The following is a 23,837-nucleotide window of genomic DNA, read 5'->3' as shown; positions in this document are numbered from 1 at the left end:
GGACAGCCGGAGCTTTAGTGAAAAGGGTGATCTCAACAGTAATGACGAGGGCTTAAGTCGAAGCCCATAACGTGAGAAGAAGCCTCAGTTTTCACTTGTTGGTGTTTTTCTTCCTGGCCTAGGATTTTAAACATATTGCATTGTATTATTTTTGTTTGAAGGGACGTTTTTGAAAGCGCAATTTTCAAATTTGTGGACGCGTTCCAAGTGCTGCTGAGCTGCCCTTTAATATTGATGGGGGCATAAGAGGGAAATAGTATGGCAGAACTTAGTGAAGATTGTGCCGTGCTTGCTGGCTGAGCGGTTGAGTGTTTAGCGTGGTTGTGACGTTGTGGGTTGTCAGAAATCTCTCCTGAAGAGAAGTTGCAGAGTGCCTTGGAAACCCGGACTTGCCAAGGAATTCTTCAGGCTGACTGGCTCAAGAGAACAGAGTCGGATGAACCCGGCTAGCAGCAACATCCCGATCCCTCCGGACAGCGGATGCAGTCCCCTGCCCTTCGGGATCTCCCTCCCCCGGCGGGGCAGTCTGTTACGTTTCTCCACCAAGAAGTGGGACAGCTGACGCGGCCACCGCATAGCAACAGGCAGAATCGCGAGCGGATCGGCCATTTCGACGCCGTTCTTCGGCCGCGCAACGCTTCCTCCCGCCGACAAGTCTCAGCGTGTTCCTGCCACGCGCCAAATGTGTGTGCGTGCGTGTGTGTGCAAAAGCTGGCCAAGCCTGGAGCTCGAGGGAAAGTGCGTCGCCCTCTCCTGTCTGCAGGAGGTGGAGGAGATGAGGTCGGAACACCTGCGATTGAGTCATTCGTCGTGAACCAACATGTTTGGCTCTCCCTTTCCTCTGAGAGTTTACCCTTTCCCTGTGAACGGGAAAACCTATAAAATGCAGCGGCCGACTCCGCTGGGACAGAGACTACTTTGACGCGCCGTTTGCACGACGCTAGACACCAGCTGTGTGAGAGTGTCTGTAATCTCTCCGGGTCAGCTTCACTGCCCGTTTCTTCATGATGTTGCAGTAAAGGTTGTTTCGTTAGAAGACGCCTCGTCTTTGCTGGCACCTTTGATGCCGTCGGCCGTCCACGGAGCCGCCAAGGCCAACGCCACCAAGGGGCCGCGCGCCAAACCTAACAACAAGTAGTATCGCCGGGAGTCATCCTTCGATGAAGAGCGGTGGAGTAGTCCACAGACGGCTGCTCATCACGGCTAGTATTGCCCAGGGAAACAACGAGAGGGCGCTCGACGAGAGGACGCTCAGACTGCGAAGCCTACGCCGCGGCCTACGCCAGGAGCTTGTGAGGCGCGCACAAGCTCCTGGCGTAGCCCGCGAACATCGTCAAGTAGAGAGCCAATGATCTCGGCTTGTTGTACCACGGCCGGTCTAGACGGAGAGCGCGCTTCCCTTCTCTTACGGCCTCACTAATGGGGTCTGTTTCCACCGCCCGCCGCGCCTCGGTGGGGTCGCCACCGCCCCACTGCTGCGCCTGTGCTGCCGCTGTTCACGCGAAAGGCCAACGCGCGCTCGCTCTTCGCTCCGCCCGCGTCAGTTGCAACCGGCAGGTCCTCACATTTCACCCCTTATGGTTTATACAGTGACGCCGTAATCAGCGTCTAAGATTTATCGTGTACGAGGAATAAAATATAGTGCACACCGTCCACACGCGTGCGCGCCTTCGTCAGTACGGCCGAGCACCTTCGAATGAAGCTGGTACACTTACTTCAACATTTTGTGCCCCTAAATTTTGCACAGAAATAAATTTGTCAGGCTATGCAGGGTTCCTTCGAAAGCTGTAAGCAGGTGCATCGTGACCTAATGTGAGTGCATCGTAAACTGTTGGCTGGAGGTTCTGTCAATCGCTTCTGTTTTCGTATACAGCAAAAGAGGCGCCGGCGAAAATTCAGATTCAGAGTAAGGAACACAATTTACGCATATAGTTAAAATTGCAGTTGTCTAGTGGACCGAGCTGTTCTAGCTTCGTTCCAAACAAATCAGTAGGTTGAAAGACAGAATATGTATATGTAGCCTCGCGACTGACGCACGTGCCGTCTGTTGGAGAAGTTTGCAGCCCAACGCGCCGGGCGGAGGAGCAGTATCGCTCCCGAGAGGCGGCGCTGCGCCCGCCGGCGCGGCCTGGTGACGCAGCTATAAAGAGTGAGGAGGCTTGTTCTCTTCCCCTCATCCCGTGGTTGATATCGCACATCTTTGCTCTCAGCCGCGCGATGAGGGGAAGAGAACAAGCCTCCTCACTCTTTATAGCTGTGTCACCAAGCAGCGCCGGCGGGCGCAGCGCCGCCTCTCGGGAGCGATACGGCTCCTCCGCCCGGCGCGTTGGGCTGCAAACTTCTGCAACAGACGGTACGTGTATAACAGACGTAGTCGGTTTAATGCATAGGTAAACAACAACTTTATTTATTTACGAAATGGGCATGAACAGTTATGCCTAATTGAAAAGAGCGGCAAACAATACAAAAATTATCTTTCAAAGGTATACATTGTACTATATATTCACCCATTCTTCAAACCGTGACCTGCGTCTAGACAATTCAGTCTCAATATCTTCCTGGCCGGTTTGTTCATATAGGGAGCTGGCCTGTAATTCCTGTATGTCACTTTCTTGGTATAATTGACAAGTAGGATTGTGATAAATTTTTCAGATATCAAAGAAGCGGGCCGTATAGGCTGTTGTTAATTCCTTCAGGGCAACTCAGCAATGGAGAATTCTCAATTGCGCTGCTTGTACAAGATTTGAGGTACTTCGAGAGCATTTGTGTGTGGTAGATGCACAACTATTTTTTTTAAAGAAAACCTTATCCAATAGGGCAATAAACTCTGGTTTCGGATAATGCAGTCCACTAGAATTCTTGTCCCCGTAGAAGAGTGTAAATGGGGCTGCTTCTTTCGCTAGTTTCAAGAAAGATAGCGCAGCGTCACACCCGAGGTCACTGATTAACTTATCAATGTATCCATCGACGTAAGCTGAACCGGAATATGTGACAGTAATGGGATGACAGGAGATGCCACCACAATTCCGTCATTTTGTCGGTTACGGATTGTGGCCGAGCAGAAATGATTTCTTTGGCATCGACGAAAACTGCCTTGATTTTGCTCCATGATAAAACGCCTGTCTTGACAATGTGGTCAAGTGCCGCTGTTACGGCCCTCGCATTTAGCATGTCGTTCTCTCCGCACATTAGCCTTACTTTCCCTAAGAGATCCTCAATGAGGCCCCTATTGAGTTTCCTGGTGAGGACGGAGTCGACACCTTTCCCCAGGAGGTATTCTACCACTTGTACAGTAGACTCGTGATGAACAGCATGTCTTGAAATGTTTCTTCAGATAAAGTTTCCTTTTTTAACGCTTTAGAAGTTTCTTGGATATTTTTGATATAGTAAGTGAACTCGATCGTTGTCAGCCGCTGCAATCGAGTGTCACCAGCTGTGTCATTTATTAGTCTCTTTTTACCGCATCCCGAACAAGCGGTGTTATGAATATCAAACCATTTATTATTTTTATAATAAGCATAATATCATGTAAAATTCAATTAAAACAGTTTATTTGCAAAATAAAATAATGAATAAATGCATCACATTGCTAATATACAAATTATAATAACATTGAAAACCCAGCCTTACAGTCTTTACTTTGACTGTTATACTATTACTTCATATCATGCAAGCATTATGCAACTTAGATTACATTTTTATGAAATTATTTTCATCTTCGGCGCTATATATGGATGGTTTCGATCTAGCGCTAAAAGACGATTTTGCTGTTGCAGACGAATTGCTGTAATGTTAGCCTTGAAGAAGCTTCGATGTGATCACTGCTCATTCGATTTTTTTTTTTTTTTTTGCTATTCTTGTGCAGGCTTGGGAAAATTTCGGTTTAAAATGAAGAAAAGTAGCTACCATGCCGCAATGTATGTCATATGCTTCGAGAACGTTTGCTGAGTGACAGTGCTTTTATATAAAGACTCGGTTCACGGGTATAGTACGCTGGCGACATGCTGCTGCAGTATCTACCTTCCGTGTTCTTTCATTTCGGGGCTGCACTCACCACGAAAAAAGCGAACGACAACGCGAAACCAGGCAAAAGCCCCCCGTCGCCGCTGAAGCAGATGCGGAGCGAACAATGAGCAGGTCGCGCCCCTTGCGGCGGGGGAGAGTGTAACTCAAGGAGAAAAGTTCCCATTGCTCCCGCGGCGATTGAGAAGGCCGTAAGAAAGGGCGTGTGCTCTCCCTCGAGACCGGCGGTGGTTGTACGAAGGCCCGCGAGTTCTCCCCGCGAAGGCGCTCGTTCTCCTCCCGTAGCTGGGCAACCTCATTGCTCAGAAAAGAGATTCCCTCAAACGCGTCGACGAGGAGAGCCCGTAGCGAGGCAAACTCACCGCCATGTTCGCTGGTCGCGGTTGAAAGGGGAAAGCCGGTCGGGTGGCTGGACAGGAGCGGGGCGATGGGAGAAAGGAACTTAGCTGCCGGCCCACCACCGTCGCTAAGCCTAACACCGTCAGACGACGACGACGCTCACAAATTGCACACGAATGGCTGAGAGCCGGACTTCAAGAGTTGCAGCTCATCATCCGCCCAAGTGATGCACTTCGGGTGAACACGTTTCGCACAGTCGGCACAGCGTAAAAACTGCTGCTTGCCAAAGAACGGCCGAGAGCACAACACACATGCGTCCTTACTGGGCGCCATCTTGGGAAAAAAAATAATCATTCATTCAATCAATCAATCAATCTTTATTTAATATGCGCAGGAATAACCATGTGGTGTTCGTGCTGCAGAACAAAAAAAAATGGCAATGCACACACAAGTTTAACACACACAGATAAAACACAAAATAATAAACAAATAACACATGAAATGGAACTGAGACGAAGTATCACGGAAAGAAAGAAATCAATGAGTAGCATGTCTTATATACACAGTCAGAGAATTGTAGAGCACATCACAAAAAAAAACAGATAGAGAAAGAAACAAATAACTGACATTGATTATAGTAATAAAAGTATACATACAATAAACAACCATACCAGGCGCAACAAGTGCGTGCTACTTAAACACAGGCTAGAAGTACAGAGAAATACATTAATTATATACAATTGAACCCGGGACAGTAAGGTTCGAAAATAAAGTTTAAAGTTAAAATATAAGTAAGAAACGTAAAAAAAGCAGTACAAGATATTTTAAACAGCACTGAACAGGAGAAAAAGCTAAACGTGAAGTAAATTAAATACAATACTTTGGCTAGAAAGTGGAAGTTATATGTTGTAAATACAGCTTAGAGTACAAAATTAAGCTACGAAAGTCCAATATAAATGAAGAGAGCGAGTTTTGGAAGAAGTCAAGGTGAAGACAAAAAGAGTAAACAACTTCTGCATTCTGTCAAGAGGGGAATGGGGATGAAGAAACGGAGAAACTTGAATAATAATAATAATAATAATAATAATAATAATAATAATAATAATAATAATAATAATAATAATAATAATAATAATAATAATAATAATAATAATAATAATAATAATAATGATAATAATACCTTTATTTGTGTCCCATAAAGAATACAAGACACTGCTGGCGGCCTGCAGAAAAAGTTGTCATTATAAAGACTGGCCCCAATACACTGAACAGCGTCAGCTCTTAATGGGAGCTTCCCACTGCGATCCTCACACGGCTTGTGTTTATTCCTTAGTTAGTAACGTTTCTTTGACAGTTTCCTGTGCTTGCTTGACAGCGATCACCGCTGTGCTTGTGGTGTAGTTTATGTCCAGAAGGCAAGCGATCAAATTGAATTCCCGACTGAGACTCACGTGGATCGCTTAGGCCTTGGCGTATTCCTTTTCGCGCTCAGGCGTTCTACATGGTGACCTGAATGAGAAGAACGTGCTGACGCACCCAAAGAAGACCTGCGGCGGAGGACAGCAAGGGCAGGGAGACGAGGATGGCGACGACGAAGTGTACGCCGTGCTGGACTGGGGCGACGTGCACGGCGGACCCCGGGTACTGGACCTGGCCGTGATGCTGGCCTACGTGCTCATCGCGCCTGCGGGGCTACGGTCACCTGAAGAGAACGTGGGGCTGTCAATCGCAGGGTACCTAGTTCATCTACCTGAGGAGAGAGGATCGGTTCACTTGCTCAAGGTATGGGACAGATACGAGCACGCAGCAGTCGCGCCTCTTGTCGCGTTCAGGGTGCAGCCAACACCGCAGGCTTGGCTGGAGGGATTCCTCGCGCACCCATGACGCATAATATTAACGCCATATCGTCGGAGTCCGAATGCCGAGAAAACTCTCGTGGCTCTCAGTGTCTGTCACGAAAAACTGCGATCGGCAGAGTGAAGGGCGGGGCGATCACAATTCGTGACGGCATTGAATAAGGTGATTCATAGCGACTGCCGTACATAAGGCTTGTTCGAGGAATGTGCTACAAAAACAAAAAGCGAAGTGTGTGGTAACGATCCATTAATTTTATTTGCGAACTTTGTGGTGTAACTTCTGAACGCGAAGTTCTTGGGCCGCGTTACTTCGCTTTCGCCTTTTGAGCACAATGTGATTTTAATGCTTTTCCGTTACAGGCCTCGTTCACTAAAACATTGTTGCGTCTTATCGACGTCGGCGCTGAGAGCGAAAAATGCCGAGCATGACGCTGACATTACCGGGCACTGATTCGAAGTAAGCTTGCATGACGTTACGTTTGGCAGAAGCTGCTAACGCGGTCTTCTCCTTTCGTTGGGATTTCGGTATCAGCCTGCCCTTGAGTTCTGAGTCAGAGACCTTACCCCTATGCAAAGCAGGCACGTTCATACGGATTGGTTAAAGCGGTATTTTATATGTCCGGTTTTAGCCTACGATATCGCATTAACCCTTAAAGGATATGAAGCGATAGTGTGGGCTAGCACCTGACATATAACACGTGACGTAGGATACTTAAGTTCCGCCGTAAAGTATCCTCCATATATACTATATATATATATATATATATATATATATATATATATATATATATAAATGAAGGGTAAATGAGGGTGCTCGTTATGATGCATATATATAGTATATTACGAAGTAGTTTCCGTCGGCTTCCGTAATTAGGGCGGGGGTCCCACTCCGGCAGCGCGAATGGGCCATTTTAGGCAATGTTTGCGTGAGCATTCTACGCGTTGTTCTTTTTCGAACATCACAATGTAGGCATCATTCGAAAGCTTAATATACGCTCTGTCAAATGATGTGCGCTGCTTTAGTGTGCCAACGTTATCAACTGCATGAGAGGTGGTATTGCAGATGACAAATTCGCTAGCGTCGTTGATATACCCTACTTCGGATTAATTTGCTGAAGAAACTGCTGCACTTAGAACAGTGGCCTACACATAGAATGGGTATTTATATTAGGGGACATGGCGCGTAATTAGTTTTAATTTAATGAGTATTTTATCGGCAGCCTTTTCAACATGGTAAAGTTTGGCTATTTTGGGCACGAATATCTGCGCTTTATCAACGTGCACAGCAGTAAAATTTTTACCACTTCGGGCGCACATTATCATAGTTGAGTGTACGAAGTTTCATTGAAATTTATTCGCTAGTTCGTTTTTAATTACCTTTCCAATTTGAAGATTTCCGTAATACTGCCGCACATCGCATAGCTTGACCAGAAAACCCGCTCATTCTACAGCCTAGGAATCATGCATGGCGAAACTAGAATAGTAGTTATTTGTGAAAATGATCGCAAATTGCGCTTTATACAATTAGCACGATTATACTGAGCCTTCAAATATAATCAATTTTTCCTACACGGCATTCAATCGAGAAGGCCGTCATACTCAACAATGTGAGCCTTGTTTGAGTTGGCTTTTTTTTTATATTGTATTACTGTAAAATAAAGTTAAAATAAGAAGCATAAACCATAGCGATAATTAGTATTTGCACCTGTATTCGGTCATTAAAGGTTTTTACTGCTAGCGCCACCTAGGTAAAAGCAGCAAAAGTGTGAGTTCATTCAATTGCCAGGAGAGGCGCGCGTGACTACACTCCTTCAAAGTCAGCTTCTCTGCAGTGCAAAAACCCCTTCACCATGGCGGCCAAACCTGTTTTGGGGGCAGAAATCGGGTGCAGTGCAGGAGACGTCTATTGTGGCAATAATGGCCACGTCCATTTCCTGCACCCCTCTTCTTGTCGCAATTATGGGATTAAGAACCCCTCCGTTTGTGAGTGCCATTCATAACACCTCTCCTGCCCCTACCTCCACCTCTCAATTGTGAAGGAATTCTGCTCAACACGTTTGGGCATGACATCAGGCTGAACACAGATGTATTCTGTGCTGCACCCAACTTCTGCCCTCAAAACAGGTTTGGCTGCTATGGTGAAGAGGTTTGACCTGCTGACTTCTAGGTTTCTGCAACCCACCTATACTACTTTTGTGCTGTGAAGTGTTTTGCTTGTTGCTATTTGCATTGCTGTTTGTGAGGTGACTGTCACACTTTTCAAAAATTCATTGCCTGTCGAAACAACTTCTTTCTGGAGCAGATCCGGCTTCAAACATTCCATAGAGGGAGAATTTCAACAACTCTCTCACCTGATGCAGAGGCTACAATTCATGATATAGAGGAAAGCAGAGAGTGTCAGTGGAGTGAAAGTAATGAATGAATACCTGGAGGCACCACTCGATTTAGAACGTGGTGCGAGACACCACTGGTTCTTAGCACAAGGAGACGCATCTACTCAAAGTGGAAACACAAACAGTTCATTAGAGAAGGACCGCAGAGTGAAATTTTTTTTAGGTGACAAGACATGACAGGCACACTGCGTGCGTGCACATGTTTTGCGCGCATACACTGTGGTTTATGCGGGGGCTATTCGCTCGCACGAAGAACCTGCACATGGTCACCGCATCACCCTTTGCACCTCTGCATTGTGTGCGAACAGTGGACGCTCGCCTGCAGTGCTAAGCCGCTAACCTTCACGCCCAATCGCTGAGGGGCTTTGCGCTATTTTGTGCTTTTCTAAATATGCTTCTGGCCCTGTACTTTTTCCCTCATGCATTCGTATTTCGCCAGGCGCTTCAGGCTCGGATAGCAAGTGACACGGCTTGCAAAAACCAAACAGAATGTGCAGAATCTTCCGGTAAATTTACATGTATCGGGCTTGCTTTTCGGCTGGCGACAAAAGTGCAAATTTATCAAAATTAAGACATGCCTTGACAGATTGCAGGTTGCTTGGACGAGGTTCTTCATCTGTGCGCGAAGTTGGTCCAGTGGTATTTCTCGCAAAATCTAGACATTATGTGTTTGACAGCGAGTGCTACGGATATCGCCACGTTATGCTGCATGGTGTGCTGGTAAAATGCTCGCACGTGACATCACGATACGCCAGCTGGCGTACCACGCGTATGATCCACCGTTTAGATGCTATGTGCGTCATGCGACTCTCAAATATTGGTCGAAAAACGAATAGGACAGTAGACCAAAAGAAATAGTTTCGGCCGGCGGTTGTCTCCTTCACATCTTCGTTGGTGCGTGCTCTGTTCCCTAGAGCTTTCAGTGGCACACGTGTGCTTAGGTGCAGCTGTCCTCTCGGAAAGCACCGTTTTGAATGTAGCTTCGCAGCCGCTAAAAGAAATACAACTGCAAAAGGACGACGTCGCATACGGAGTACAGATGAAAAAAAAAAAAAAAAGAAACGAAGGAATTCGACGCTGCTGAACCGAATGTCGAGCGTTAGCTGAAATGAGAATGTACACTGTTTTGGTTCAGTGCTTTTCATGCTTATAAACATTACAAATATGTGCTCATAGATAATCAAAAACCAGACGTCATCACCGATAATCATCGTAATGAAACGATAATGAAACGTAACAGCCGTTGTACGTCTGTCTAATTGTATTTGGTCACTTACGAAGCGTGTATGGACATCTTCGCAAAGGTGGGACAGTTGACCGCACTACGCTGCGTGGAAAGAGAGAAGTTTCAACTGCAGACAGCGTAACATAAAGTGACACCGAGAGGGCAGCTGGGCGCATTTCACTGTGACAAGAGAAAAGTGCTTGCCTACATATAAACCGAATTACCGGATTCCTTCGGCGCACACGCAGTGGCATTAGTGGGGCCAAGTAGAGCTAATGCGCGTGCGAAGCCGGCACACTCTGCTTCTCTGTGCGTCTACGCTATGCTCAAAATAGTAAGCCTCGAAGCCGTGGATTCATGTTTCAAGGCCAGGGGTCTGTTTTATTATTATTATTATTATTATTATTATTATTATTATTATTATTATTATTATTATTATTATTATTATTATTATTATTATTATTATTATTATTATTATTATTATTATTCAATGCACCGTAAACGCTTTCGCGGACATTTAGTACATGTGGTGGGTTGACGGAATGAAGCGCGTGTCTGTATCGGGCGGTCGTGCAGAACAGAGTACTGATATCCATCGCGGCACACGCACATCGCCACTGTTTTTAGACTGCCGCAATGAAAAAAATCAAACGTATTTATTAGCGCAATGACAGCCTCCCTTTACGAGCGCACATGGTCATCCCCGATTAGTCATCGCGGTGAAATTCCAAGCTTTTTGGGTGTTTCTTGCACCTCATTTCGGTTTTGTACCGAAAAAAAAAAGTAAAGAAACGTCGCGTTTGGTTTTGACATAGGACATCATTTTCTTCACACTTCGAACACGTCAGTTGGTTTTAGTAAAGTAAGTAGAGGAGGCTCAGAATTTTTGCCTCCGAATGGCTCAATGTTGATTGGCACCACCGAAATGAAATATGCGACGATGTGTGGAGCGGAAATCACATGACAGTCTGATTCGGCGCGCAGTTTTGACGTCGAGGTCACCAGCGGCATTTTTCTTTTTTTACTGAAAGCATTTCCGATAACAAACATGCAAAGCAGTAAAAGAAAATAAAACCAAAGACTAACGCTAGTTGTAATCCTTACTGCTTAGCATCAAGGAGCCACGTGGTCTTACTCAGAAAGATTCAGAAATATAAGCGTAGTAGCACAGCTAGCAATGCGAAAGCAATTAAAAGCAAACACGCAGAAGACACGCGGCAAGATCTACCAAGGCAGCAGTTTTTGCTTCCCTCAGGAGATAGGAGCCTGAGTCTTGCACGAAGGCACATTCACGAACTGGGCTGAACCTGTTCAATCCGTTTCGAAATGATTTTTGATAACAATACCACGTCAATTCGATGTAGACAGCTATATGTCGAGACCTTGCGGTGAAACCCACAGTTGACCGCGTCGAGTTATCGCTATAGCTTCGTTCCCACGTGTAGCGAACATCACCCATTTTTGCTGTGCACAGATAACAAATGGCGACCACGCCTTTCAGACTACTTTTTTTTTGTTAGTGATAGGAAGGCAAATTTCCACTCCTTTGCAATGATAAAATCGGAAATAAATGGGAGGGAATGGAAACATAATGTTCAAAAAACAAAATGACTTGAAACAGCATCGCCGCAGAAGAAACTGCATAAATATTCGCAGCATCTGCCATTTTCTTGGTTTAGAGAAATTGCTTCAAGGGTCTCTCAACTTGCATCTTGAGCGTTCACGAGCCTACTTCAGCCGACTGATTGGAAAGTCATTCTAAGGAGTTCTTGTGTGGACAAAAAAAGCAGGAGGATAAGGGTTAGGTGCAGCAAGTGGCCCTGAACCAGCTCTGCCATTGTTCAACTCTAATCCTGCTAAAATGCTGCATGGCATAGTGAAACAACAAAATATTGGGGTGAGGTCAACGAATTGCCACCATGATTGATCTCATGATAGAGGAAGAGAGAAGGACAGGGACTGGTCATTTTGGGCAAGGGCTAAAAATATACAGGCACGAGGGACAGGCAAAGCGCTTTGTCCCATGTCTCTCGACCATCCCTGCCTCTTTTTTGCGCTTTGTCAAAATGAGCAAACTCCACCAACTAGCCCAAGAAACAGCATTGCAGAAAGTATGCCTAAAGCTCACAGCCGCTTTTTCTAAGCCTACAAAAGCTAGTAAATTCAAACTAGATTGACCAAAATTGACCACAATAATCTGGTCATGCACTGGGAAAATGTTTTGTCTAACATGAAAATGAACACATTCCGATGCCTGTGCTGCTTAGCATTCGTCAAGTTTTTTCTCTCAGTGTGGCGATTGAAGAAAGTATAAAGGCATACCACTTCCCCAAAGTACATCCAAAATTGCGTCATGTTGGGGGTAGAAGTGGCGTGGGGTGAAGGGAACTACTGGAATACATAAGCCCCACTGCCGCGCTAACGTCGTCGCACGCGTCAGCCAATGCCGGTCTGCGCATGCGCTCAGCGCCTGCGTGCATCGCGAGCTCTGATGCTGTGATCTGTCCCTGCCAGATATCTGGCGCGTGCTACACGCGTCGAAAACTAGCGAGGGGTTGGGACTGCGCGGCTGTCCCCTACTCCGTTCTTCTCGTCCTGAAGTCCACTTAGCTCCCCCTGCTTCTTTTCTTCACAGAATAGTTTTCTTCACGGTTTTCAAATTTTCTCAGTCCGCGCGAGAGGGTGAGCGAGCCAGCACCACGAACATGCAGGTGCATTCCCCTTTTGCGATGCCTGCCGTGACAGCGGCGTTGACGTCGCGGCGCGTGGAAAGTGCTTTGGAGTACCCGCTTTATTTATGGCAGTTACGAGGGTTTACCTACAGAAGGAATGTGAGGATTGACAGCCATCCTCGGGCTGTTTTTCTTTTTTCCATCAATGATGAAACAAACCCTTCACGTACGTTCGTGGGGACAATGTTTGCAAACGGTGTAGGTTCGCCAGTACTTGTCTAAATGGGGCGATCCCCCCCCCCTTCTTCTTTGGAACCGCAGATGAATCAACATCATCATCATCATCATCATCATCATCATCAGCCTGATTATACCCACTGCAGGGCGAAGGCCTCTCCCATATTTCTCCACTTAACCCGGTTCTGTGCTAGCTGCATCCACTTGACCCCTGCGAACTTCTTAATCTCATCCGCCCACCTAACTTTCTGCCGCCCCCTGCTACGCTTTCCTTCCCTTGGAATCCAGTTTGTTACCCTCAGCGACCATCGGTTATCCTCTCTTCGCCCTACATGTCCTGCCCATGTCCATTTCTTCTTCTTAATTTCCACTAGAATGTCGGTAACTTGAGTTATTTCTCTGACCCACTCTGCACGCTTTCTATCTCTTAATGTTACCCCTACCATTTTTCGTTCCATAGCCCTCTGGGTTGTCCTCAACTTAAGTAGAACTCTCTTGGTTAGCCTCCACGTTTCAGCCCCATAGGTGAGTACAGGCAAGATGCAACTGTTGTATACTTTCCTCTTGAGCGATACCGGTAAGCTGCTAGTCATAATCTGCGAGTGCTTGCCAAATGCGCACCATCCCAATCTTATTCTTCTTGTTATTTCCTTTTCATGGTCCGGATCTGCGGTTACTACCTGTCCTAGGTAGACATATTCGCCTACTACTTCCAGTATTTCGCTACCTAATGTAAACTGCTGTTCCTTCCCGAGGCTGTTGAACATTACCTTAGTCTTCTGCATATTGATTTTCAAGCCTACCTTTCTACTTTTTCTGTCTAGGTCATCAATCATTATTTGCAGTTCATCCCCCGAGTTGCTTAGCAAGGCAATGTCATCAGCAAATCGCAGATTACTGAGGTATTCTCCATCTACCCTTATCCCTAACTGCTCCCATTCCAAGTCTCTGAATACTTCCTCTAAACAAGCTGTGAATAGTACTGGGGAGATTGTGTCTCCTTGCCTAACACCTTTCTTTATGGGAATTTTGTTACTTTCTTTATGCAGAACTATGGTTGCTGTGCAGCCACTATATATATCTTCCAGCACTTTCACGTACGGCTCGTCTACCCCCTGATTTCGCAATGCCTGCATCACCGCCGAGGTTTCAACTGAGTCAAATGCTTTTTCGTAATCAATGAATGCTATGTATAAGGGCTGGTTATATTCCGAGCATTTTTCTATCACCTGGTTGATGGTATGGATATGATCGATAGTAGAGTACCGTTTCCGAAACCCTGCTTGATCCTTTGATTGATTGCAGTCTAAGGTTGTTCTGATTCTATTAGCGATTACCTTAGTAAATACCTTATACGTAACAGACAGTAAGCTGATTGGTCTGTAATTTTTAAGGTCCTTAGAGTCCCCTTTCTTGTGAATGAGGATAATGTTTGCATTCTTCCATGGTTCCGGTACCGTCGATGACACCAGGCACTGCGTATACAGGGTGGCCAGTTTTTCTAGCACGATATCCCCCCCGTCCTTCAGCAAATCTGTAGTTATCTGATCCTCTCCAGCTGATTTCCCCCTTTTCATAGTATCTAATGCTTTCTTGACCTCGTCTTTCGTCACTGGTGGAACGTCTGACTGTTTTTCCCTACCGCCAATCTCATTACGGTCCTGACTACTTTGGCTGCTGTGGAGATCTGTATAGAACTCCTCGGCTACTTTGACTATCTTGTCCATATTAGTGATGACGTTGCCCGCCTTGTCCCTTATCGCATACATCTGGTTTTTGCCTATGCCCAATTTCTTCTTTACCGCTTTAAGGCTTCCCCCGTTCTTTACAGCATGCTCAATTTTCTCCATGTTATACTTCCTTATATCGGCCACCTTGCGCTTATTGATTAGCTTTGATATCTCGGCCAATTCGATCTGGTCTGTTGGATTGGAAGCTTTCATACTCTGGCGTTTCTTAATCAAATCTTTCGTCTCCTTAGACAGCTTACCGGTATCCTCTCTAACTATCCTACCGCCTACTTCTACCGCGCACTCAGTAATGATATCTCAGAAATTATTGTTCCTTGCCTCTAGGGTAATGTCGCCATCCTCAGTTAGAGCTGAATACCTATTCTGTAGCGAGATCCTGAACTCTTCTGCCCTCCCCCTCACCGCTAATTCGTTGATGGGTTTCTTTCTTACTAATCTGTTGCGTTCCTTCTTCAGATTTAGGCTAATTCGGGACCTCACCATCCTGTGGTCACTGCATCGCACTTTCCCGATTACCTCTACATCCTGCATAATGGCGGGGGTTGAACACATTATGAAGTCGATTTCATTTTTAGTCTCTCCGTTAGGACTTTTCCATGTCCATTTCCGGTTCTTCCGTTTGCTGAAGAAGGTATTCATGATTCGTAAGTTACTGCGCTCTGCAAACTCAACTAGTAACTCCCCCCTGCTATTCCTAGAACCAACGCCATAGTCACCTACTGCCTTGTCTCCTGCCTGTTTTTTCCCTACCTTGGCATTGAAGTCGCCCATTAGTACAGTATACTGCGTCTTTACTTTTCGCATTGCCGATTCTACATCTTCATAGAAGCTTTCAACTGCCTGGTCATCATAACTACTTGTAGGTGCATAGGCCTGTACAACATTCAGTTTATACCGCTTATTAAGCCTAATTACGATGCCTGCAACCCTCTCATTAATACTATAGAATTCATCTATATTACCCGCTATATACTTATTGACAAGGAAACCTACTCCTAGTTGTCGCCTCTCTGGTAAACCTCGATAACACAGTACATGCCCATCCTTCAGTACAGTATATGCCTCATTCGGCCTCCTAACCTCACTAAGCCCTATGACATCCCATTTCATGCCCTCTAGTTCCTCTAACAGCACTGCTAAACTAGCTTCACTAGCTAGGGTTCTAGCATTAAACGTTGCCAGGGTCAGTTTCCAATGGCGGCCTGTCCAGCGGAGCCAGGCTTTCTTAGCACCCCCTGCTGCGTCACAGGTCTGACCGCCGCCGTGGTCAGTTGTTCCGCAGCCGCTGGTGACTGAGGGCCGGGGTTTTGTGGAGCTTATCATAGGAGGTTGTGGCCAATTACTGCACCAGGGTGGCCAACTCCTGTTCTGGTGAGGGAGTGCGTTGCCGGAGGTGTTCACCGACATCAGGTCGCACTTCAAACCTGTTTATGCAATTCCATCGACACTCGGATTTTTTTTTTTGTTCATCCGGTGGAGAATTGCGCGGCACCGGGATTTGAACCCCGGTCCTCTTGCATGCGAGGCGGATGTTCTACCGCTACGCCACCGCTGCACAAGGGTATCAACAAGGGTATCTTATTGTATGATCCCCAGACATGTAAAAAGAATTCCGGGGCTGGTAAATTTCAAATTATGAAATCATTGTCAAGAAACACATGTGCTAGTTGCAAAGCGGCGCATATTTAGATAACTGCTCGTGATGTCTCACTTTTCTGGTCGTCTTATTGCTCAGAATATGTTTATTTATTTATTTTATTTACATTACCCCTCAGGGAGGCATTACATATATTTTGAATATATTTCAGAAATATCATGTTGCACTCACGCTCTCGAGTGCTGCTAGTATGGCAGTCCGCTTTCTCAACGCACCTTATAGCTAAAAATGTCGCAACAAGAGCGCAGACTGACTTGAAACTAGAGCTCGCGGTAGTTATTGTAGCTGGAGTACCATTACCAATGTACGCTTACTACCAGCGCTGGTGCATTCCCTTTCAGCCCACCTGCTCATGTTGCTGTATATAGCACAAGGAGCTCAATCTAAAACATCAATCTATTCGTTGTGTCGTCTTCTGACCTTGTGCTCCCATCCACGTTCCGCGCTGTTACCTCAAGGTGCATAAGCAACACGCCCAAGCTGCTATTCTAAATAAAAACAAAAATGGGGGAGGAGGAGGGGCGGTTAGCTTACCGTCAACACTATATAGCCTCGTGTGTTTCAATGGAAATGCCTCCACCTCCCCCCCCTCCGCCAGGGAAAAAAGAAAGCGGTCAGCGCGTTATGAAAAGGAAAGTACGCACACCCACATACATCAGCGCGCACGTTTTTTTTTTTCTACTTTTATTACAACAGAAAATTTACCGACGATTACGTTGCTTTCTAATGCAAAATTTGAGCGTATCTCATTGGCTGTTCGAGCTTTTCGATAGATTCAGGCAAAGATTTCGAGCAAGACATGTATGTACAGTTACAGACAACTTTTTTATTTTATTTTTCACACGTATTTCTTCAAGAAACACTCCACTAACAGTTCTTGACTGTCATGAAGGAAGCTTTGTGGATCAGGAGTTCGCGTAAGGCAGCGTGTGGACCTGTAGGAGCGTTGCGCTGCGAAGAGATAGCAGCGACTGACTGATGCCGCTGACGCCGCTAGTGAGTCAAGTCAACGTGGCTCTGCGTTTCGGCTTAGGATGTATGCACCGCGATCCACTTACACCGGAAAACACCGTCGCCGCCACAAAGGAAAAAGGTAGGGGGAGGGGGGGGGGGGACACGCAGCGGCGAATGGTGGCAGGAGCGTGCGCTGCCCTGGTTACGAGGGACAACGCAGACGGCGACGCGAAACGCAGGAACGGGCGCCAAAGAGCTGGGCTCTAAAACAAAAAAAAAAAGAAAGCTGTTCAGCACGCCAAATGGCCACATCAGGGCAGCGCGAGGAAGTACATGTCCGGACAAATTCTAGGGGCAGTAAGTAACCGAAGGGTGTCTTGAATTATTCTTTTGTTGCACATATAACGACAGAAACGAATCCTTTGACTCCAAAGAATGCCTCAGTGGCAGCCAGTTATGCATTTCAACGTGGTTAGCGCGAGTGATTGCCGGTCTATGCTTGTTATGAAAGCAGGTGATTCTGGTAGTGAATAAATAAATAAGTAAATAAATATATAGAAAGCACACTGGATTCGCAATGCAGCAAAGACGTACATCTAACCAATGAAAAGTACAGAGGAGATTCAAAGGGGAAAAGTCGAGAAGGAGCGGTCTAGCGCGCTTGCGAAACTAACCCGCTTCTACTGGCAACATTGCCTCATAACTGTCTGCTACCCTCCCCTCTCCAATTCATTTCTCCCAAAATTTAGCCTGAATGCATTGCGGCAGCTGCGTGGTGCTTACCCTTTTGGTAGGTATTTCACACCTATTTCGCAATGCCGACTCTCCTCTCTAAGGTAAAATGATATTGGCCATCGCCCTTTTCTCAGCTCATTAGGTTACCAACGTCAGTTTCTATGGTTAGAAAAGCCCGAACTAAAAAAAAAAGAAAAATGAAAATGATTACTGTTGATTGAAACCGACTTTATTGCAATTTTATTATGTGCAATAACGTTTGATAAAAGTAGTTCTGCACCAGAGAGCTCGCAAGAATATCCTGCTATAAATGCTATAACTTCAAAAGTGATAACAGCTCAAAAGATGGGTATCAAAGGAAAGACAATACAGGTGTCGATTTCAGCCAGAGTTCATGACGAAACCACCAAAGTTGTATACTTCGACTCACAAAATGTTTTTAGTACTGCGAAAGGCCGGGGCGCCATGGACCAAGAGCACTTGGACACTTGCGCGCGAGCGAGGCAAACGCGTTTCCCTTTTTTTTTGTACTTTGTAACTAATGTACAAAGCTCCCCCTGTAATTTCGTGTTATAGCTCCCCTCTGCACTTCCCCTCGCTTTCTTCTCCCCATCATTTTGCTTTCCCGCCGGCTGCAGCTTGGGCGCTTCAGATTTTAGATAGCAGTTGAAGCGGCCGGCAGCACTCTTTTCCTTCCTTTTGTTTGAATAACCACTATCCACACCACCTATAATAGGCAATTGTGCTCCTACTGTCGCCCTTGCCGATTCGAGGGGTGCGTCGGAGCACAATTACCTATTACAGTGCGCATTTGAATGGGCCAGGGAGCCCCTGCCTTTAGCAGTGGTGCAAATCTCTTGTGAGTCAAAGTATAGTATACAAGGGCCACATAAATATCTTCCATCATATCGCACCTTTCCATTTTTGGTATACACTTGAGCTATCGTGAACATATGTCGATGATGTATCATCAACTCGCTCAAGCTTCCACTCTATCCAGAACAGTGAACAACAAAACGAGGTGGTACTTTTCATTTACGTTACGCACATTCGGTCATGGCCGAATCGAGCGGCGGCGGTCGCGTCGCCGCTCAAGTTCAGCCGTGGTAAGGCAAGCATCCCGCAGTCCTGCTATCTGCAGTAGTCAAGCTAAGAACAGGTGAACGCTTCCCCCTGCGCACGGCCAACACCCTCTAGTCTAGAGGGTGTTGGCACGGCGGGGAGAAGAATGGGGCTTTGAAAACCCACCCCCCAACAAAAGACAGCTTCTCTACAAAGCAACGGTTGGGTCCCTCGGCCAACTGGGGGCAAGGCCGATAGGCACTTTCTCAGTCCTGAATCAGTGGCGTAGCCTGGTGGCAGAATTTGAACTAATTCCAAGATGGCCACCGTGGGACCCCCGCCTTAAAAGTTGAAGAGAGTAGACACTTCTTAGAGAGACGCATTTATTTGTTGTCAACGTTTCGGTCGGAGCCCGACCTTTATCAAGACTGTGTTACATCGCTTGGGACTGCCTTTTTCAGCTGTCACCGCTACAAAAAAAAAAAAAAACAAAAAAAAAACAAAGCAATAAAGTTGACACAAGTAAGGACAGTTCTTAACAAATTGAAAAAAAAAGAAAAAGGGGAGGGAGAAAATCTGGAAGGAGGGTGGGGTTGAAGACTGGGGGATGCTCGAGACAAGAATAGGCAAGAGAGAACGGACAAACGCAGTGAGGGGTGGGTTCCCCTAACAGTGTGAGGTTAAACAGGTGTTGTAGGGAATGTGGCGGGTGAGGGTATTCGAGAGGCAAGGCTTTAGAAGGTAATACCTCTGTCAGACAAGCAAATTTAATGTCATCCGATACATCGGATTTCGTTCAGTTTCTTTCGGTGCTACACGGTAAAATATAATGTCATTCGCAAATGGTGGTAATTACGATCAGCTATAAAAAAATACTGGACTTAAGGAACATCAGTGCGCATAATAGGCGCTTGAAATCACTGTGTAACATTTTAAAGCTGATGAAAACATTTCTGTACGATAATTCAAGCGAAAAACATTACTTTTGGCTGTGCTGTATCACTTTAGCCATAAAAATCCAAGCCAAGTATCGAGTCACCCACAAGTTTGATAAATATAAACAAACAATATGGCTGAACACAGCGGAGCACGGATACACAGTGCAGAGACGCACGGAGACATGTGGAGCATGGAATTGACGTCCAAATTGTGAGAAGCTCAGTCACAACTTTAAATAGTTGTGACTGAGCTTAAATTAAAAAAAAATAATAAACAGGAAGATGCGGCCACCAAGGAACAAAGTGCCCAAAACGATTATGAGTCGTTGACATGACTGGACCACTGCTGTGACCGAGAGTAATGGCGTTCCGCGAGAGCCTGCTGTGCGAATAATTTTACACCTAAATTAACAGGTTTTAAAACAAAACTCTAGAAATATAATTTTTTTTAATTTCACTGTGCGCAAAATATGTCGTTGTATAACTTGTTTCTGCTGCGTATCTGGCGTCAAGAGTACATATTCGGTTCGCGATCGAATGCGAATGAGTTCCCCAATCTCATTCGATGAAGAATGTCATTCGAACCTAATGACATTAAATTTTCTTGTATAGCAGGAGAATAATGACATTAGATGCTACTGTCATTCGATACGAATGACATTAAATTTGCTCAATAGAGTGGAAAGCTGGGCCAGTTGGTACATATTGGTAAGGATTAACACTAGCGGAAAGACGCAGACAAAGAGAGAAGCACACAACACAACACAACGCGTCTTTCAGCTGGTTTTAATCCTTACCATTAAATTTGCTCATGTGACAGGGGTATAACACTTCTTCGCACTCAGAGTGAGCGCATAGCTTAAAAAAGACGCAGTTGTGCGTGCGATTAGTGCCGGTTGCCTTGGTGTTTTTTGTGCCTTCTGCATAGGATGAGCGGTGGGCTCAGTTGTGAGAAAAAAAAAAACAAAAGAGAAGGTGTGTGTGGGGGGGGGGGAGTGAATAGTCACCTCTGAGTGGAGTGAACTCTAAGCCCGTGATATTTCGTTTTTCTTCAGCCGGGCGTCGCAGTACGGACCATAGAACGGATCAGTAGAAGCGATGTGTGGAATTCGGAAACGTTCTAACCACTTACTCCTGACCTCGCCTCGTCGGATATGCTTTGTAATTGCTCAAAGCTAGAGTAAATGGTCTCTCATGGAACTGCCTTACTGCCGATCCCATAGTATCAGTAAAAGAAAGATGTAAATTTCGGTTTGGTTTTGGTTTGTGAGGTTTAACGTCCCAAAGCGACTCGGGCTATGAGAGACGCCGTAGTGGAGGACTCCGGAAATTTCGACCACCTGGGGTTCTTTAACGTGCGCTGACATCGCACAGCACACGGACGCCTCTTCGTTTTGCCTCCATCGAAACGCAGCTTTGATGTAAATTTCGGTGACGCCTTAGCAGCGGAGCCAGCGTGCGGACGATGAGCTGCGCGGGACGCACCAGCGGCAATGTGTTGCGTAACTTATTTGTATTGCAATTATCAATAACACGGTATGGGTCCGAAATCCACAAGAAATACTTTTTTTTTTTCGCGTTCGGATTATTGCTTAAGTGAAGAACAGATTTTAGCACGCTCTTGCGGTGGCGGAAGAGATTCACCGTATCGTTGGCGCGGAGGGCTTCAGGAGGCACGGCCTGCCCGGCATGGATCGGCAGTAAGGCAGTTCCATGAGAGACTATTTACTCTAGCTTTGAGCAATTACAAAGCGTCGTCGGATATGCCTTCGATGCGAAACAATTTAGGCCTAGCGACGACTAGAGAGTAGCGCTCGACGAGAGTGCCGTAGTCCGCCGCGCCAGCGGGCGGCGCCGCTTTCGTAGGCGCTGCTGTATGTGCTGCGAATTTGTCGTTTTCTTTCATGGTGCAGCTGAGAGTGCACGTTTTTCGACGTTTTGCTCAACAGTACGTCGTGCAAACGATGCTGGTACGGGACAGGTTTATACGATGCTGTTGCGCCACAGGGCGGGAGCACAAGATTAGAAGACGACACAACGAGCGCTGACTTCCAGCGCTGACTTTCAACAGGTTGAAAGTTAGCGCTCGTTGTGTCGTCTTCTAATCTTGTGCTCCCGTCCACGTTCCGCTATGTTACCTCAAGATGCATAACCAACATGCCCAAGCTGCTATTCTAGCCGCAGGACGAACACCAAGGCTTTATAAAAACGTCGACGTATTGTACTTTAGACACTACTTCTTTTATGTGCTGGTCTTGAACCGCGGTTTCACTTGAAAGTATACATTGTTGAAGCAGGACAGCTGGATCCTATATCGAAATGGGTTGCACTTCATGTTAAATCAATGCGGCGATAACTGGAAAGCATCTTTCGTAGTATCTTCATTCCGCGTTCGGAGCTGCCCGTACGGTTCATTCGCTGTGTGTTTGTATGTACAGTTACCATTGCGATTATAAAACATAATTGAAAACACATATATCGTGAAAGATACAACGGGTACACCCTCACTGCGGAAGTGAAGCGCAGTACTCCGCAGTCACCCCGGCTGCTAATGCTGTTTCCAAAAACTGCCGCTATGTCAAACGGATGGTATACGGTTTGCTGGCGCGCTCAGGCAAAGCACAAATAGCCCCCAGGTGTCGAATAGCTTTCACCACCACCGCGAAACAGCACTTTTAAACTGCCGCACCGCAGCATCAACACGCACAGCACAGCCCAAGATGTCGCCAAGAGGAGTCGGAGCGGACGTTCGGAGTTGGGCTCATACGGGGCGCCACCATCAAACTGAGATGGCTGCACCCAGGCATCGAAACTAAAAAGGTCTATAGTCCGTGTCAATGCCCGAATAGGCCCCGGCTTCAGCCAGCCCACCTTGAGCTTCACTGACGCTGTGTGACTAGCACGTTCACTTTTTCTTCGTCATTTCTTCCTGCTGGCCGGTCCCTCCGTCGCAAAGCCATTCCTCATTCTGTCTCTATTGTCTGCATTGTCCTATTAATTGATGTAACTGTCAGTTTAATTTTTTCGCCACTTCACCAATTTTGTCGCTATTTGCTCCTCTACCATTTTGCCTACTCTATATCTCACGGGCCTGTCCCTATCATCGATATGTCTATTTTGTTGAGTGCTGTTCTCTGCCCGGTATAATTTCTTGTTGCACCCATTTACTTGTTTTGCTTCACTCTTTTTAGTCATCCTGATACCCATCCCCATTTAATTTTTTTTGTTAGATGCTTTTAAGCACTGGCCTATCTTTTTTTGACCTGTTTGTTTTCGGGTCTTTTTATTTGAGCTGCCTTGTCACATGTTTACCTTGCCTGAATTTCCTGTCAGCAGTGCTGCTTCATTGCATTGTCCTTCTTTAATTGCTTCCAGAAACTACACGATTTTGAATAAAGGAGAGCCTATTGTTTTTTTTAAATATTGCCTTTCAGAAAATACTCTTCTATATCTTTTTTTAATCGATATTTACTGCCTCAGGGCCTCAGTAGTGTATGAGATGAATGATGAATAAATGATTAGGTGAATGGAAAAAGGTTGGCTGATGTTATGAAGTCCAGAAGTGAGCGATGATGAGGTCCCTTCGTCCAAGTGACATATGAGGCAGGATTGGCAGGATTGGTTGCTGAAAAGCCAGCTATGCTCAGGTGCCGGATTCGTGTTTGTTTGAGGGCTGGGCATGCTCTTTTATATCTATTATGCGATATTATACACTCCTTGTTTGGTCGAAAAGCATCCCCGTTTCATTCACCGTCGCGGTTAACTGACAGAACCATGTCGTAAAAAGTACCTACATGTGTTCATATAGAAATTGTGACGCAACCGTTTTATGTTCAGCACTATGTATAATTTCCTACAATTTCAGTCCTCAATAGGCGTCCCTCGTCTGCCCCGCCGCAGTGGTGTAGAGTTTGTGGCGCTGGGCTGCTGTGGTCTCTTTTGGATTGAGGCGAGGAGCATGGAGCCCGTGTGCTAGGCGATCTCAGTGCATGTCA

At 46.0% G+C, this 23,837-nt stretch overlaps 1 protein-coding gene across 2 annotated transcripts in view; it reads left to right on the top strand.

The window, feature by feature from the left end:
• Positions 1-23,837, top strand: part of LOC146209958 (hydroxylysine kinase) — a 122,811-nt gene that overhangs the window by 94,058 nt on the left and 4,916 nt on the right. For both annotated transcript variants that reach the window (XR_014707771.1, XM_084605467.1), the window contains exon 7: positions 5,855-6,144. Coding sequence is in view for 1 of the 2 variants with exons in the window: in XM_084605467.1 (XP_084461593.1) it covers positions 5,855-6,144 (290 nt within the window). In the remaining variant the exon portion in view is untranslated. The remainder of the gene's footprint in view (positions 1-5,854; positions 6,145-23,837) is intronic.

The sequence above is a fragment of the Amblyomma maculatum genome, chromosome 1 (assembly GCF_055883805.1).
Source record: "Amblyomma maculatum isolate TAMU_Amacu chromosome 1, ASM5588380v1, whole genome shotgun sequence".
Taxonomy (NCBI): Eukaryota; Metazoa; Arthropoda; class Arachnida; order Ixodida; family Ixodidae; genus Amblyomma; species Amblyomma maculatum.
This window is presented reverse-complemented; position numbering and strand designations above follow the sequence as displayed.